At 43.1% G+C, this 17,482-nt stretch overlaps 1 protein-coding gene across 1 annotated transcript in view; it reads left to right on the plus strand.

The window, feature by feature from the left end:
• The window catches only part of LOC138580188 (alpha-2-macroglobulin-like), a 450,387-nt gene that overhangs the window by 150,624 nt on the left and 282,281 nt on the right, over nucleotides 1-17,482 (plus strand). Inside the window, exon 12 of the mRNA XM_069650526.1 lies at nucleotides 35-262. Within this exon, the coding sequence (XP_069506627.1) occupies nucleotides 35-262 (228 nt within the window). The remainder of the gene's footprint in view (nucleotides 1-34; nucleotides 263-17,482) is intronic.

Consider the following 17,482-nt stretch of genomic DNA (forward strand, 5'->3'; position numbering starts at 1 on the left):
TGCTTTAATGGTGTTTGGGTTTATATGTTCTTAGGTATCCTATAAAAACTCACAATACTGTTCGGATCACAACTGGGTCTCACCTTCATACAGAGACGACTTTCGAATGGTCAATCACTTTTACTCCAAAAGCAACAGCTACGTGAATATCCATCCAATCTACCACACTCTGGAAGCCGATCACGAAGAGCAGATCACTGTGCACTACATCCTGCAATCGGAAGGCCTCGGAGAGCACACAGAACCAGTCTTTCATTATCTGGTAAGTACACTAGGAAGAATTTGGGAATGGAGTTTCAGCAAAGGAATGACTTTAGGCGTCTCACAGCCAGTCTTGGGAGGATCGCTCACGGGCAACGAGCTTGCCTTGGAAGCAGGAATGGCGCAGAGCAACACAGGTTCGAACAACAGGTCCGCACGTAGAAACCTCTGGGTATTAAATGCTTTATAAATAACCAATTATAATTATAATATGAATATCATCCTCCTTCTTCTTCCTCTTCTTTTTTTCTTGGTCTTCTTCTTTGGTAAAGTTGTAGTCAGACGGGCATTTAGAGTGCTGTTGGAGACTAGAACCAGGAAGTTGTTCTCATATCAGGGATGACTATGACAGCACATGTTGAAGTTGTGGTGGTGGCGTCCATTTTCTTTCAGCTCCACCCCTTACAACACGTAATCTACCTCAACCCCTAAAGATGACACAGCAGATTCAATTGGGGTCTTAGTTAACAAATGCCTCTTTGGAAAGGCCACCAGCCTATCAAAGCTTCCTTGGAAAGACCACCAGCTTATTAATGCCTCCTTGGAAAGGCCATCAGCTTATTAATGCTTCCTTGGAAAGGCCATCAGCCTATTAATGTCTCCTTGGAAAGGCCATCAGCTTATTAATGACTCCTTGGAAGGGCCACCAGTTTATCAATGCCTCCTTGCAAAGGCCACCAGCTTATCTCAAGAATGAAATGATTCTCTCTAGTTCTGGCCAGCTTCTAAGAACTCAGCATAAGGACCCTGTGCCAATCCCCATGTTTCGGAAAAGCAGAATTAACTCTATAGTGGTATTGCACAAACTTTGCAATAGTTCACATGAAGTTAGCATGAAGGCAAATGTATTGTAGTGCAAAAACATATTGTTTCAATGCAATATTTAACAGGGGCAATGTTTGCCCTAGTCCTATTAATGTGCCCTGGCTAATAAATGCATGAAAATAATGTTTATTTGCACCAGGACAATTTTTGTCCTAATGCTAAATATACTTCTACTAGTGCACATTTCCTGTAATACTACATCAAAGGTTTGAATTAAAGAGGATTTCAAATAAATATCTAAAAATATCAATAAGATCACTGTTTTGTTCTTTGTACAATGTATTATATCTGATACCTGGGCAAAAATTGTTTGTGAATTATTCAAAAACATTATAAAAACACAAAGATGCCCGGATTCCAGGACCAGAGCGATTGTTGTCCCCATCTATAAAAGGGGCAATAGTTCTGATCCATTAAATTATCGGCCTATCGCCCTTTTGGATGTGGACAGCAAGATATTTGGGGATTACCAGAGAATCTGCAGAGAATCTGCTGGCAATAGTTATATATCTGTATATCCCAATTCAGGCTTCACATGCAGGGAAATGTATCCAGTGACATCCCGATTTACAGGGGTGTGAGGCAGGGCTGCATGATAGCACCATGCCTCTTTAATTTTTACCTTGCAGATTTGGGGTTTATCCCTATCAGTCCCTGCTCTGCCAGTCCTAAAATAGGATCATGTAAGATCAATTGGATAGCCTATGTGGATAATATAGTGTTGTTAGACTATACTCTGGTAGGCCTACAAAGAATGATCACAGCCTTTCAGAAATATGCAGAGACAAATGCCCTCATAGCAAATCCAGAAAAAAAACAACAATTACGATTTTCTGTAGCCCACTAAAAAAGATTCCAGAATTTGCCTGGAGGTTGGGTAATGTACTTCTTCCAGTGACCAAATAGGTTAAATATCTGGGCTTCCAATTAAGGTAATTTCCTTCATTAAAAAAGTTGGAAGAAGAATTGGAGAGTAAGATATCACAACTGACGGGTCAAATTAAAAAGATCATGAACAAATATTGTAGATTCTCGATGCTACCTCTTAGTAAATTTTACAAGAGAAAAGTAAGAGAACTGGGTACACTTGGAGGGGCTCCTGTGGAAGAAAGTGCTGCGTATGACGGGGTCCCTTCCAATGGCCCAGTTACGATATGAGCTGGGATTGCAATCTTTACGTGTGTATTTGGATTGGAAGCTGCTTTCACTCTGTAGACAGGTGGTGCTATCAGGAGAGAATTTGCTGTACAAGGACTTAAGAGACTACTTGAATCAGGGCAATTGTGATTACTTGGTAGATTTGAAAATGGATATATGTGCGATTCTGTTGAAATGTGAGCAATCAGAAATGATCCTTATGGAGAATACAGATAAAGTAAAGTGTGCCATATTGAAAATTGATTGGATTGCGACAAGGGCAAGCTTTGTAGAAATTAAATGATGTAGTACTATGCTGATAAGTGATAAATTGAGAGGGTTTGTCTTGCCATACCTAAGAAGATTCCCTGACCGCAGGTGGAGAACAGAACTTTTGAGGTTCTGTTTAAATTTAACCGTGACCAAAGAAATTACGAGGGTTCGGCAGACGTTGGAGCCTCTGGATACTTTCTATGACCTCTGTGGGGAAGGAATACCTCAAGACTTGAAACATCTACTCGTGACTTGTAGTTATACCCGATCATTTAGGCAAAAATATCTAGCGCGCTTTGTACATAGGGAAGAATGCCTTAAAACGGAAGAGTTTTGGATGAGACTAACAGTGGGGAAGGAAACTTTTATGTTGCTCGAACTCCTGAGATTATTAAATAAATCGAAATTGGCGAAACTAAAGGAATAATAATAGGGGGTTTTATGTGCTGTTTGGAGGTAATGTTGTCGCTACCCATTTGTTTTTTAGCTTGTTTTGTTATGTAAATTAATTTGTTGTGAAAAGTCAATTTGTTGAGTATAACACAAATACAAATAATTATTATTATACTGCATGGCACCTATTGGCTGCCAGTCTTCAAGGTTAGTGGACACCTACATATTTAGTTTCATTCCATGGATATAGTGGAACATTGTTTACTTTTGTAATTTATGTATTGTCAGTGTGAGAAACCTAATGGTATTCTCCCATTTACTCCCCCTTTTTACCAATCTCCATTCCCAGTTCCTCCGATCTCAGTCAGAAAACAAAGGAGTATACAAACTCTCTGAGAACTACCTGTACCACAATGCCTCAGATACTGAGAAAGAGCAGGGAAATGGGAGGAAAGAACCCAGGCATGGGACTCGATATTCCCCCCTTTCACCTACTCAAGCCAGAACCCTCTCCTCTTTAGTCAGGAGTCACTTACCTTCATACCCCATATCTCCCTCCCCAATCACTGGGACGAAGAAGAGCAAGCAAAGAGGAAAGAAGATTTCACATAGGGATCAACAGGGAACAGCTTCCTATGGAGAACGGCCATGTTGTCACCTTAATGAAGTCAGGCAAAGTCAGGCAATTCATTTCAATCATCCACACCTGACTTCACTTAACCAATATGCAAAGTATAAAAGGTGTGGTTCTAAACAGGACAGTGAGTGATCTGGGAACCTGTTTCACACTGAGGAGACCGCAAGGCTGAGGAATGCTGGACCAGAAGCAAGGAGGAGCACAGCGTGCCAGATCACCGACCCACTGAGCGAGAAAGGCTGCAGCACGGCAAGGGAGCAGTACCTCCCGAAAGCTGGAACCAAGCAAAGAACTTGCTAGGGACATTGTGTGAACAAGTGCTCGTTCCCTTGGGGTAAAGAGAGCCCAGGCGTCGGAGGGGTTGCGAGAGTGAGCCCTGATCCCAAGGCTGAAGGAAGGAAATTGTTACAGTGCTACGCGGCAGCCAGTGAGTGTCCAAAGCTCAGAAGAGCGCGGTACGCGTGTGTCTGAGGATTAAGTAAACACAGTGAAAGAAACATTTTTTTTTGTAAAGTACATTGCCACCAAGGAAAGGGCATGTGAGAGCAAGATTGCTGAAAGCCAAGTAAGAGAAAGATCAGTATATAAAGGGTGCAGAAGCAGTGCATTCTGGAACTGGAAGTTTTAAGTGTGTGAATATAAAGAGGCAAGAACAAAGCATTATGGGACATGTGGTCTGAAAGTGAAAAGTGAAACTAAAACTACCGGAAACACAAGCCCCAGCCAGGATATCAAGGGGTTCCCAGACAGCGCTGGGGAAAAGATACTGTGCATATTCGAAAGGCCCTGATATTAGGAAGTAAGAAGGAAATAAAGGAACTTTCTCGATCTGTGAAATCAAAGGTCTGAGTCCGGTCGAGGGGGACCCGGGATGAACAGTAAATCACCCGAGAAGTTGTATATGTGAAAATCCTAAGAAGAAAGGAACTGTACTGTTTTGTCGTGTTGCATCATGCCCTCTGAAATAAGAGACTTTGAATGACAAAGAGACTTTGGCACAGAAGGTCCTGATGTTGAAGTCTTGAACTGCAACCTTGTGCTAGCGAAGCCAGGAGTGTGCTAAGCTCGTGTGTGCTGCCTTGCCCTGTGCTGAAAATGCAGGGAAGGAAAGCCAATGGCGTGAATATCCTGACATATGATTTCTTGAACCCTTTTCTTTTGCATAACATTGTTTCGCACACTATTTGTATTTAGAAGTAAGGATTGGCAATAGGTTTATTAGTATAGGCCTTTTATTTTGACAAGGCACCACTAGGACTGCATTATTATTATTTGATGGTCGTAGCTTAGATTTAGGATTAGATGGGCGTTTTTCAAACCCACTTGAAGTTCAATAAACACTCTTGAACTGTGATCACTTGTGTCTGTCTTACTTTTTGATACCATGCCTTCCTTACATCAGTTGAAGAGAAAAACATCAGGTGCCCAATTATGGAATAATCAGCATCTGTGTAGACAAACAATTATATTCACAGGGCAGGTAGCAAAAGAGTAGTGCAGTGCATTTTACAGTCTGGCCGACCATTTTGCCCAGTGGTTCAAGCAGAGGTGTTGCTGGGGTTGGGGTGAGCCTGAGGGGGTTACAGCCCCGGGTCTTTTGGTTGTAGCCCCAGCTAGAAGCTCAGGGGCTACAAACAAAAAGCTAGCTAGCCTTGACTCCCGACAGTCCTGACATTAGCATAGCTCTGGATATTTTCCAGACCCAGCAACACCCCTGAGTTCAAGAGATATTTTAGCTGGGATGTCTCATCCAGAAGGAGGAGACCATGTGGAGTCCCTCCCATCAGTCAGTGGTCCTTTGATGGGGTCCTCATGGCTGGCTATGAGTATGGTCCACTTGGATCTCCCCCCACATGCTATAATGGTGCACCTCACAGAATGCACCCAATTTTGTACCAGCTCTGATATGATCCAGAGTGGAGTGGTGATCCTCCCTGTGCCGCCGCTTCTTGATATTGATTTAGCATTTGAAGCGCATTGGGGGAGAGCGGAGAGAAGTTCAACTTTGTACAGTCAGAGAAGTCGAGCATTCACATATTGGCTGGAAGGGAGCGATCACCCCAAGATCATTCATAGAAATTATAAGTCCCCTCACAAATAAGGGGTTAGGACAGAATTGCACTTTTGGGGTTCTCATGCTCCACTTTTTGGACCCCTTAGAATTTTAGATTTTTCATTGCTGGCTTTCCTGGTTTTGTGACTTTACTTTTCTGGCCAGAAGACATCTTCTGAAGTTCCGCTACCTCTGTGACCCTTCTTCTGGAGTGCAATGGAGAGTCCATCTGTCTCCCAGTGCATGGAATTCTACCATTTACTTTCGCCTTTGTTGTTATGTGGCAGCGTAAATCACTTTAAGTGGAGTGCTGTGGGGACACGTTTTGTCCCTTTTTCTTTTTTTTAAAGTATCTTTTGTTACTATTTTGAGTGTGTCCAATGCAGGCTGATGGCAGTGAAACACTGTTCAGTATTTTTCTGGGTGCACCATTGTGCACCTTAGTTTTCACTGATGAATGCACTTTTCAGTACCATATGTGAAAAATGTCTGAATCTTGTGGTTTAAAGCCTGCACATTTTGTTAGGTGCCTCTATGCCTTCACAGCTTAGAGATAGCATTATGAGGACATGCATTTTCATTGGATTCTTGCAAGCAGGCTGGGAGAATGATCTTGGCCCCCGGTGATCCCATTAGAGGTAGGGAAGGGGGCTATCCAGCCCCCGTTGCAATCTGGCCAGGGTAGTGTCTTCTTGTATAGGTGCGAGATAGCTGGTTGTCCAGCACTAGATAACCCCTACCTGTTTGAATGCACTGGCATAGCGGGGGCCCCCACAGTCCCCACAGTGTTGGGGGCACTGCTGCACCATATCCTGGGGGGCCGTCAAGCTTCAGAAAGACCTTCTTTCTTTCTGTCGTCAGAGTGCCTGAACTCTGACTTCAGAAATGAAAGTTTTCTTTTCAGATTCATTCTTTTTTAAATCAAAGTGCATGTACTCTGACTTCAGAAAGAAATGTTCTTGTTGTAGCGCTGTGATCGGGCTCCACTGCGCATGACAGGAACCAGGAAGCTCTCCCTGCATACTGGTTCCTTTTATCGTGTTGGAGGCTCTAGTGTGAAAGGAAAGTAACGCAAAAACCACATGGAAAAATAATCCAAAACGTCAAATAAGCACTGCACCTCTTTGCAAGGGAAAAAAAGGGTTTTTACATGCAAAGAGGTCTCAGGTTGTCCCGTAGAACCGAAGTGACATGGAACTCTCTGATTTTTTCAAAGGGTTACATTTTTTATAGCATGATAAGCCATAGTTAACAATACTAACATAATAATGGGATACAACGTAATCCCTCCACCCTCATTGGCTCCTACCTATATAACATGCTAATGCCCCCCTATAGTCCCTGGACCGATTGTCCACATCTAATCTAAGCCCCTATATACGTGGTCTCCTACATTGTCACTTGCAAATCCAGGTACGTGATTTTCTGGCTTGCCCTTCTTGAAATATTCATGAATTGAGACCCTCACGTGATGTGCACCCCTTCATTCCAGACACGATCAAAGTAAACTGACAAGGCCAAATCTTCTTTAATAAGACAATAGGCCTTCTCATTAACCCAGACACCATGGCGCCCACAAGCTGTATCTACGACCTTGTCCTTTAATTATTGGCATCACCTCTGCTCCTCCTATACCAAATAACGGAACGTTCCAGACCCAACCCCCGCTTATTTCCTTCCAACCCCAGGTGCCCGATAATGACGTCACCAGTGCACCACTATGAATTTCAGGGATTGATTTGCTTTTGGTTGTGTGTCTACCTTGCTCATTGGCATCACAAAAAACATATGCCCTGTTCTCATGAATGTGTCCTTCAAAGGGCACACTCAAACCAGCTCTCCTGACAGCTCACATTCCGTTCCCATCCTATTTAGGCTCTGCAGCTGGATACAGTCGGCGTTTATTTGTGCACTGCTGGTGTTTCTGACCATGCCTTCTCTCCTAGGGAGCGGAAAAGGGGATTTGTTTTGGAGCTGAGCTCCACAGAAATGTAGCTCCACATCAAGGACTGCATTATATTCTGTTCAAACTATACCAGGCCTTAACTTCCAATATGTTGATTCTTCTGCCATGTTAACATGCTGACCACAATTCTAACACAATAACGTTCTGACTCCATCTTTCACTTGCTTCAACTCTTCCTGCACCTCATCGCCCTTCATAACTTCGAACACATCAACTAAACACTGTGCTTATAATGCTGCCCTACCTATAACCTCTGCAACTGCAACAGTAATACACTTGTTGCTCTCTCCATGTAGCCATATGTAAGCATCTAATATGTGTCAAACCTAGTTAAGAGCAATACACGCACCTTCTGCTGCGCCATCCTTAGTCTACTCCGACAATATGTCATGCTGATATGTTTTTCTCAACCTAAACTTTTTTGCCTGGCTGGGATACTGTACATGCATCCCAACATTCCCCCCTTTAGTTAATACTCTAGGAACTTACCCTGCTGCCTCCTTCCTCCTATAATCGTCTTCCTTGGGTACCCATGCCTTACACACATGACAAACTCATCCCCCCGGGCATTCTCTTCTCGGGGTACCAGTCATGAAACAGCACCCCCATTACCTGCTAAATCAACCCAGAACTCGGCATAGTTCTCTAGGTATGGTGGGGTGTGGTCAAAGTACCAGGAGGTTCCAAGGCCCACTCTATTTCCACCATCCTTGGCCTTACAGCCCCATCCCATCAATTAGTATGCTTGTACTTGTGTTTTATGAGAGGAAGAGCTCTACCTGCCCTTACCGATACCATTATCATGGCACTCTTTGGCAACATCTGCATGCAGCACCTTAGCATCATCTGGCATGAACAAAAAAGCATGATCAGAAAAACGATGATGGAAACTAGCATTTTTACAGCTATTTCTAACCATGACGTGGCCCATGAAAACATTGAATCAACCCAGTCCTCGGCTTTGACCCCCGCTTCCTACTCCATTGCAAACCTTAAGTTGTGCAAGGCCCCCATTGTATGGGACAAGGACCCATTATCTGCATCATTTGGAGAGATATACATACAGCAGGACAGACCAAGTTCCTTGCATACGCCCCCTTTCATAGCCGTAAGCAAATCCAGAACATATCTGTTCTGGAGGGTCATAAGCCTGATTGCGCTCAGCTCGAGTTAAGGCCCTGTCCTATCTGGTCAGCCATCTGAAGCATCTCCCATCTGGTGGTCTGCAGCCACTTGGCATTGGCCACTGTCAGGCTTTATTTTCAATCTGGAAACTGTCCGCGGAAGCTGCAGAACCTCCACAGTCCCCTTTGGATGCTAACCTCTCAACTGGTAACAAACACTTTAGCTGAGAGCATCCCCAAGGGAAAGGGGGAAAATGGGACAAAATAATAAACTTCAGGTGTAATTCAGCTTCTTTAAATCACTCAACCTGTAGAAAACAACAAGAGATCATTTAAAAAAATAACCTTCCTTTTCCTAATGTATCTTCTCTTAAAATATGAGAAAAAAGAGAAAACACACCATACCTGAATATCCTCTTATGATAACTTAGAGGAAGTATTTTCTTACTGATAGAGTATAGTGTCTCTTTCACTATTTTTCTTCATGAGTTCTTAATTGGAAGACTGCTGATTGTATTCTCATTAAAAGTTCCATGAAAAAACATTGACTGGCAGTTCTAATTCCAACATTCCCATTCCTGAACGCACGCTTAAATAGTCATCATAAGATTATCTTCTAATGGGCACTGGAAGAGTAGTGTTCCCTGTAATAACTATTTTAAAAATGAATTCCAAAATATCTAATCTCTATAACTTTGAAAAGAATGTCAATTCTTTCTTAAAGTAGTTGTTATGCTCAAAATGTTGAAAACAATGCTTCTTGTATCCTTGAATAAACTCTACACATGTAAAGGAAAACAGCATTCACTTGAATTGAGTTGCACACATGCATATGAATGTAGCGCTCCTTATTTCCTCTTGTAAAATTAATTACTTTTGGTGAAAAGAGAATAGAGTTCGCTCAAATGGCAATACGCATGTGTGAAAAGATAGTGCTCCTTCTTTTCTTATGTAAAATGGTCCACACATGTGAAAAGAAAATATAGAACACTAAATTGAATAATATTCAGAGTTCCAGGCAAAATGTCCTTACAACAAATGTCTTCAGAAGAAACACGCGCAAGGTTAGTGTGTTAATAGTTTAAAAACAAAACGCCACAGAACCGCACTCACTCCTAATACGCTGTTACTTGTGCAGACAGCGCGAGATTACTAACCTTAACCGACGCTATGACAAGCACTGTGAAAACATACAGGGATCATAAATAATTACTTACGGCCGAAAAATAACATGACGCTTAACCTAAACACAAGCTTCCTCGCACTAAAATAACACGAGCTGAATTAATTAAACAGTCCAAAAAATAATAAGTAAGTAAACTAAAGAACAATTTCTTTTTAAATAAAGTCTTTCCAAAACAAAGGGAATCAGGAAACTTAGAATAAAACTATGTAAAAATCATAAATCTCTCACAGAGCAAATAAACTTGCTTGCTTCTTTCTTGTAAAAGAACGTTTCTGTTTCTTCTTCTTAGTTCTCCAAACACTTTCCTGATCCTAATAACATTAACCTAGACATAAGGCCCAGTTAATGTTTATAAATCTTCATAACTCCAAACATAAGTCCTTCCTGCTGGGCTGCTGACAATGAAAGGCAGTTTAGAATGTTCTGACAATGCCTTTCTTTTACTTCTGACCAATCATTGATCTGATTTGAAGTCTCCATTTTGGCTTGGGAAGCTCTCCACACTCTGCACTTTAAAGTTAAGGCCCAAACCATATTTTGTGTTAATCACATACTCATTCAACCAAACCCCATGAAACATGACAGCCGCAGTCTAGATTCCTGGCACCAGAAGGGATGTAAAAAATGTCTTGGTTTTTGTAAATAATCAATATTGATCCGGGATTGCTTTTAGTTTTTCAAAGAAGTCTTTGAACAGGTAATTTGATCTCTTCTGATAACAAACTCTTGGTGAGCAATGAGCATACTCATCGGATGGGGGCTTAGTTCGTTCTGGAGCCGGCACATTTATCACTGACAGATGGGAGTCTGGAACTGTCAAAACTGCTGAGTGCATGGTGGGCAGCAAGCATATACCCCTCCATGATGGTGGGAGTTGTAGATATTGTGAGAAACCAAAAGGTGTCTCAACACTTAGTCCCTTGGAATCTGTCATCCAGGTGGCCAGGACATGGCCATTGCTTTGGATCAAGTTTCCTGGGATGTACCAGAGTGGGAGGATCACCTGGGTGAGGGGTACCTGGGGAGTAGGAGTGGGGCACCCAGAGGTGAAATGCGGTATCCCCCCTCTTGTTTCCCTGATTCCCCATCATATTATTACCTAGGAACTTTATCCCCCCTTTTCACACAACCCCACACTATTACATGGACGGAGTGCTCTGGGGGAAGACAGACTCAACCCCATCCAGTCTGTTTTACGTGTTCCGACATCAGAGTCAAGCACTTGCCTACAACGACTTACACCTGAATCCCATTATTCTTCCCCACTGGGATAAAAGGCGGAGCATGGGAGTACACAGAGAGCGAGGCGAAAGGCACGGAGGAGCAAAACTTCCATGGTGGTAGCAGTATCGCAAATGAGTGGTGGCAGACCCGAAAGGTGATCAACTATCTCAGAATGGTCGGTGAACAGCACAAGCAAAACCTAGCAGGAATACTGAGCAAAGCTTCAAAATCTGTGCACGATATCCGGGGCCCTCCTGCACGTCTGCTGGAGGCAGACAGGAGTTACAGCCGCCAGAGTATCGTCCTTGGTTCGAGGAGCAAAACCGCTGATAAAACAGCTTCATGTAACCAGTGAGTTGGAAGGAACTGTAAGATACCGGCGTGTTTTGAAGCAAAGGCTGGGAGCAGCAAGATTGTTGCAACGTGAAAGGCTTTTTGAAAGGCCCATATTCAGAGATTGATTGATTTGATTCCTATTTTGCGCTACGTCGCCCATAGGCCTCAAAGCACTTGAACATGACAGACAAAACAAAAATGGGTAGCCACAACAAAGAGAGAAATAGAATCCGTGGAGGTCAAGGGATAGGCATATCAGGCGAATTATAATGACTAGTCAGGAGTTTTATTAAACAGAAGGTTCTTAAGGCCCCTTTTGAAGTCTGTAAGAGAAGTTTTTTTTGCCAATGCTCAGGTGAGAGTTTGTTCCATAAGGACGGCACATGACAGTCAAATGTAGTACCTCCAAAGGTTTTTAAGTTTAAATCTGAGCTGAGATAGCTTGGATGGATCATAGGATCGTAGACAACGGACTGGAATGAGACTGGTAAGACGTTTGGACAGATATTGTGGTGCCACTCCATTGCGACACTTAAAAGCAATGGAGAGTACTTTATGCATGATCCGATGTTTAACCAGTAGCCAGTGTAAACCTCTTCTGGCCTCTGTGACATGATCTTTTCTAGAAAGGCCACATACCGCTCTCACCACCCCATTTTGAATAACTTACAAACTCTGGATATTAGTGTTTGCTGTACCCAATAATAGACGATTACAGTAGTCTAGTCGTGAATTAATCAAAGATGAGGCCAGCAGAGTGCTCTTCATTTTAGAGATATATGAGTGAATATGGTGAAGAAATTTCATGACATATCCACAAGATGCACTAACCTGGGCCACATGTGGTTTCATTGACAGTTCCGCATCTTGGGTGATACCCAGGGTTTTTCCCTTCCCAGATAGGTTGATTTTATTCCCCGCACGAGGACGCTTTCATATTCTGATGACAGTTTATTAAAACATTTTTCCAAAGCTATAATCAACCACTCTGTTTTGTCCATATTTACTGCTAGGGCATTCACGCACATCCACTCTTGAATTGCTTCATTTACCGCATTAATGGTAGAGACGTCTTTAGTGTAGCAACCTGAAAATTCAAAGACAACCTTGGTGTCATCAGCGTAATTTGTATACTGGGCACCCAGGTCATCCCGAAGATTGAGAAAGGACATTATATAAAAGTTAAAGAGCAGTGGCGAAATAAAATATCCTTGAGGAACTACGCAGGTAATGGGTGTAACAGAAGAACTGGCTTTTTCCACAGCCACTCTTGCATTTCGTGTAGTAAAAAAGAAGCGATCCACTGGGTGGCCCTGCTGGAACAGTGGGTCTGGTGCTCAACCTGGAGATCAGCAACAGATGATCAACCAGTTCGAACGCGGCAAACAAATCCAGCAACATAAGCAGTGCTTGCTTGCCTTGGTCCACAATACCCGCAATGTTAGACTTAAGGTCCAACAGTGCTGTCTCAGTCCCATATCCAGCTCTAAAGCCTGAGTGTCTGGGATTAAGGAGGTTGTTCTTCTCTATAAAATCCCTCAGCTGTACATAGGCAACATAGTCCACAGTTTTTAGCAGGAATGGTACATTCCTAATAGGTCGATAATGTTTTGCATTATTAGGATCAATATTATTTTTCTAAAGGAGCAGAGTAATCCATGCTTCCTTAAGCCTAATATGAACGACAGCCTCTGCAAAAGGACAAGTTGACCAGTTTGGTAACCCATGGAACCAGGGTAACCAAACGTGTCTTTGAATATGCTAGCGGGGCAGCTATCCCCCAAGCACTAAATTCAAAAACAGGGCTGGCTGGCTGCTCTCTCACTCCTAAGCCTAATTGATCTGCAGTAAGATGAGAATTAGTCTTACTATTTAAGCAAAGATTATTTTGTTTAATAGCAATTGTGTGTTGATGTCCAGTAACTTTGTGATTAAATTCATGATGAACGATGCGATTCTGGCTCTAGTGTCAATGATTGTTTGTTTTAAGTCAACCACTGCTTGTTTATAAATAGCCAGAGTTACAGGTGAAGGGGACGTTCACCAATCTCTCTCTGATTTCCTCTTAAGAAGCTGGGAGACAACAGTGGTATTTAAAAACCAAGCACTCTTAGTAGATTTACTTTTCACTAACTTGTGTTATTCTTGGGGCAAGGGTGTTCATAATGTTGTTAAGAGTATCCATAATGTGTTCAGCTAGCTCATCAGACTTATTAAAAGTATCTGCAGAAAGCAGTTTATTTTGCAGCTGAGCACACACTATAGAAGGTGTCATCTTTTTTAAGTTACGTGCCATCACACATTTTTGTTCCTTACTAATTTCCTTGGACGAAGTCAACAAGGGCTTTACAAGAGTACATTTTACCAATGAATGGTCTGACCATGGACAAGCAATAACTTCAGTGTCCAGCGGCGTTACCTAGTGGGCTAAAACCCAATCAAGGGAATGTCCGTCCCTATGCGTGGGTACCTGTATGTATTGGGAATAACCCACTGCATTAGGGTATGAAGAAGAGAAGTTCCGCGTGTGTCCCTCTGATCATCTGCCCATAAGTTAATGTCACCAATGACAATCACAGGGGTATTATCCTTAGTCACAGTATTAATAAGGCTAAGGAATTGTTCTTCAAGGATAGAAGAGATAGAAGGTGGATGATATATGACGACAACAGTCAAAGAATAATTTGTATTCAACTTAATTTTTGCCACCAGACTATCACATCCTTCAGGACACGGATGGGCATTTATATGTATGTCAATACTTTTTTTTACAATAATAGCCATCTGCCCCCTCTACGGCCAATGCAATCTGCCCTTAACATAATGTAATGGGATGGAATCGCCAACGTGACAGCATCTGGAATGGAGTCTGTTAGCCATAATTCACTAATAGCTAAAAGGTCACAAGAGGTATCAGACAAATAGTCTGAGACTTCAACTCCAGATACGGGTGAAGGCTAAGCAGCAAGACGAAGTTGCTGTGACACATAAAAGTGGAGTGGTCCGACAACTAGGGTGCCCAGTCGAAGGTCTCTGATTGGGCGTCTTTGAGTGAAAGTGCAGAACTGAATGAACTAAATTTGAAGTGGTCATGCAAAGGTCACAGCAAAACCCCTTTGCAGAATCGAAGGGCTTCAAACTTGTTGTTGATCATTAAGGTGAAGAGGCTTGCGTCCGATCGAGGGGAGCCTTTACTTGTGAGACATTTGTGAGAAAGTACATGAACTTGAGCCCGGCTGAGGGAAGTCCACGTTAAAAGGAAAAGAGAAAGGTCTGAGCCGAATGGAGGGGGACCTGAAGTATTTGTTGTTTGTAACATTTAAAATGTGAACTGTACAGCAGGAATTCCCAGTTGAGAGACTCTTGATCGACACTGAAAGAACTTTCCCACACCATTTCGATATATAGAGTAAGGTTTGGCAATCGTTTTTTTTTTAGTATAGGCCATTTTTGTTTTGACACGACATGACTAGGACAGTGTTTTCTTTATTTTGATGGTCGTAGCTTGCTCCCATCGTTAGCAATTAGGTTTAGAATAGGCATCTTTCCAACTCATGGAAAGTTCAATAAAAACACTTGAACTGCATTCCTTGTGTCTGTCATGCTTCTGATACTATGCCTTCCTTACAATATGCATATTGTCCACACACTCAGTACACATCCATCAATGCCGATGTACCTTTAGTCAGGTCAGGGATAAACAATGTCTTGTTACAATGGCTGTGTGTTCCTATGGGCATAGTGCCATTTCCATGGAAACAAAAAGAATACTCTGCTGGACTCTGTACTTTGGCTGGTGTTTCGTTTACCTCGATCGATGTCAATTTTTGCATGTAGTTAATCCATGTTCTGCCACAGTTCTGATTCACACATGCCACCACGTCTTCAGGAAACCCCAGTAATCCCCCGCTGCACAGATCGCTACTCCTGCCACCCATCAATTGTTGGAAAACAATGCTCCCTCCATCTTCAGAAATTGTCGTACTTTGCACCAGACGTGTTCTTTCTTATGGGCACATTCTTCATCATCTCTGTCCATTATTACTGCTTGGGCAGTGTGCCCTTGGAACAAACTTTGTACTGTGCACAGAAACTAGTGTACCAAACACTGGGCTATATGAGGCAGCATTTCTTGAGGTATAAACAACATGTGTGCACTCATCGCATGAGGTATCAAAGAGCATGCATAGCAGCTCTCATTTGACCTCTCCCTCCCCACTTGGCGCATCTGATTATACCACATGTTGTACGATTTGGGGTGGTGCACATCAGCCGTAGTGTCAAAAATGACTCCCTTTTGCTGGTTGTACTCTATCTCTTCCTCAGTTCCCCCCTAATTCGTGTTATCCCCAAATATACATCTGTTTCATTCCCATACCCATTTTGGCATCTGGTTGTGCGCAAGATCCAGCCTCAAGCCAATGACAGAATGGACACACAACAACAATAAGGTAACGGTAATTACTGCACCTGTGAATCATGTCCACGTAGGCAATATGAAGCTACCGGAATGGACCAGTGGGACGGGGGAATGTGCCGCTCAACTTCCTGAGTGTCTGGCCAGTGTTGTAAAGATGACACATTGTAAAATTGGGAAAAGCTCCTGTGCACTGTTGGTGAATTGCATCTATTGGATTTTTGGATTGGAGTTACCCTACAGAATCAATTGCAAACTGTTTTGGATTTGGAACCCAATTTTTCACAGAAGGTGTGCTATATCATGCATGTTTTACAGGTGTTAGAGGCAAAATCACCATGAGGAGTGTTCTACATGGTGGGTGGGTGGAGGCCTTTGTGCAGCCAAACAGAGAAATGGTTCCTTACTGTAGCATTGCATGTTTTACTGGCATTCAGGACAATGTCAACATGAACAGTATTCTCACATGGTGGTACGGGATTTGGGCAAGCAGTTGTGCAGCAGCAATAACATGTATTCTTCCTGTGACAGTAGATTTGCACTGGCATTAAGGGCAAAGCCAACAAGGGAATGTTTGTACATGGTGATACTGGCACGTACTGACAGAACTAGCATGAACATATTGTTACAGTGGGTGATATTACTAAGCATGCACAGAGTTGGCTGGTACCTTTAGGTGTCAGGACTCAGGAGCCAGGCACAGCCCTGTTTTCTATGCACTACATGAACAAATTAAGGTTTGATTAAAACATATACTTCTTTCATATAGTGCTGTGTGCGGCGTGCCCCTGCACAACATGATCATCACGCAAATTGCACATACGTGGTGGTTCAGTCCAGCATGGAACGAGTCACGGCCAAAGCTTAGGGAGGTGGGGGGCTCAGCATAGCTCGCAGAGGGACCCCCACATTTTGTGTTACACCGCTGATTGAATGGTGCAGATCCTTACTACTGGAGGTCTGGTTTAGGCCAGCCTTTGAGAGAACGTATTATTAGTGAGAGACACTGCGTTCCTCAGTTTCTTCTTGGAACTTAAAGAAGACTGCTGCTGGAAGATAGGCTGCTGTTAAAGGCTCTTGTACATGCCATATTGGGGGGCCCTGCTCCCTTGGTCTTCTGAATCTGGGCTGGACTCTGCATACAATTCCTTCAGTACTCCCTAATGGTTGGCCTGGCTTCTCTTTGCTGAGTATTTTCCAGGCCTTTTGCTATGTTACCTTGCTGCAAACTCCCCCTGGATTAAGCTCCTTGATGTGGGGAGTCTTCCTGGCATGGAAGTCGAGTGGCTTGCTTTCACCCCGACACAGCTCCCTTTTGAGATGTCTTGGTTTGCTGCCTGCAGTTGCCGCATTTTAGGACCATTTGATCCTGGCTGACTGCCCCTTCCAAATCCCTTTGATCAGGTCCCTTCATCTTCATGGTGTCCTCTACTTTGTGGCTGCTCCTTCTGGCTTGTGAGTCGTCACCCTTGGTACACAAGCAATCCTTTCATCCGCCTGGCATGTCTTTGGTCGACGCATCATGTCTCTTGACACGAGAGGACTTCTCCAGGCTGGGAAAATCAGCCCTGTGCTTGCCATTGTCTCCCACCATTCCTCGGCTGAACTTGCAGTGACTACCATGATTCCGCTACATTGCTTAGAATCTAA

This window comes from Ambystoma mexicanum, chromosome 3p (genome assembly GCF_040938575.1).
Source record: "Ambystoma mexicanum isolate Mex_15411 chromosome 3p, UKY_AmexF1_1, whole genome shotgun sequence".
NCBI lineage: Eukaryota > Metazoa > Chordata > Amphibia > Caudata > Ambystomatidae > Ambystoma > Ambystoma mexicanum.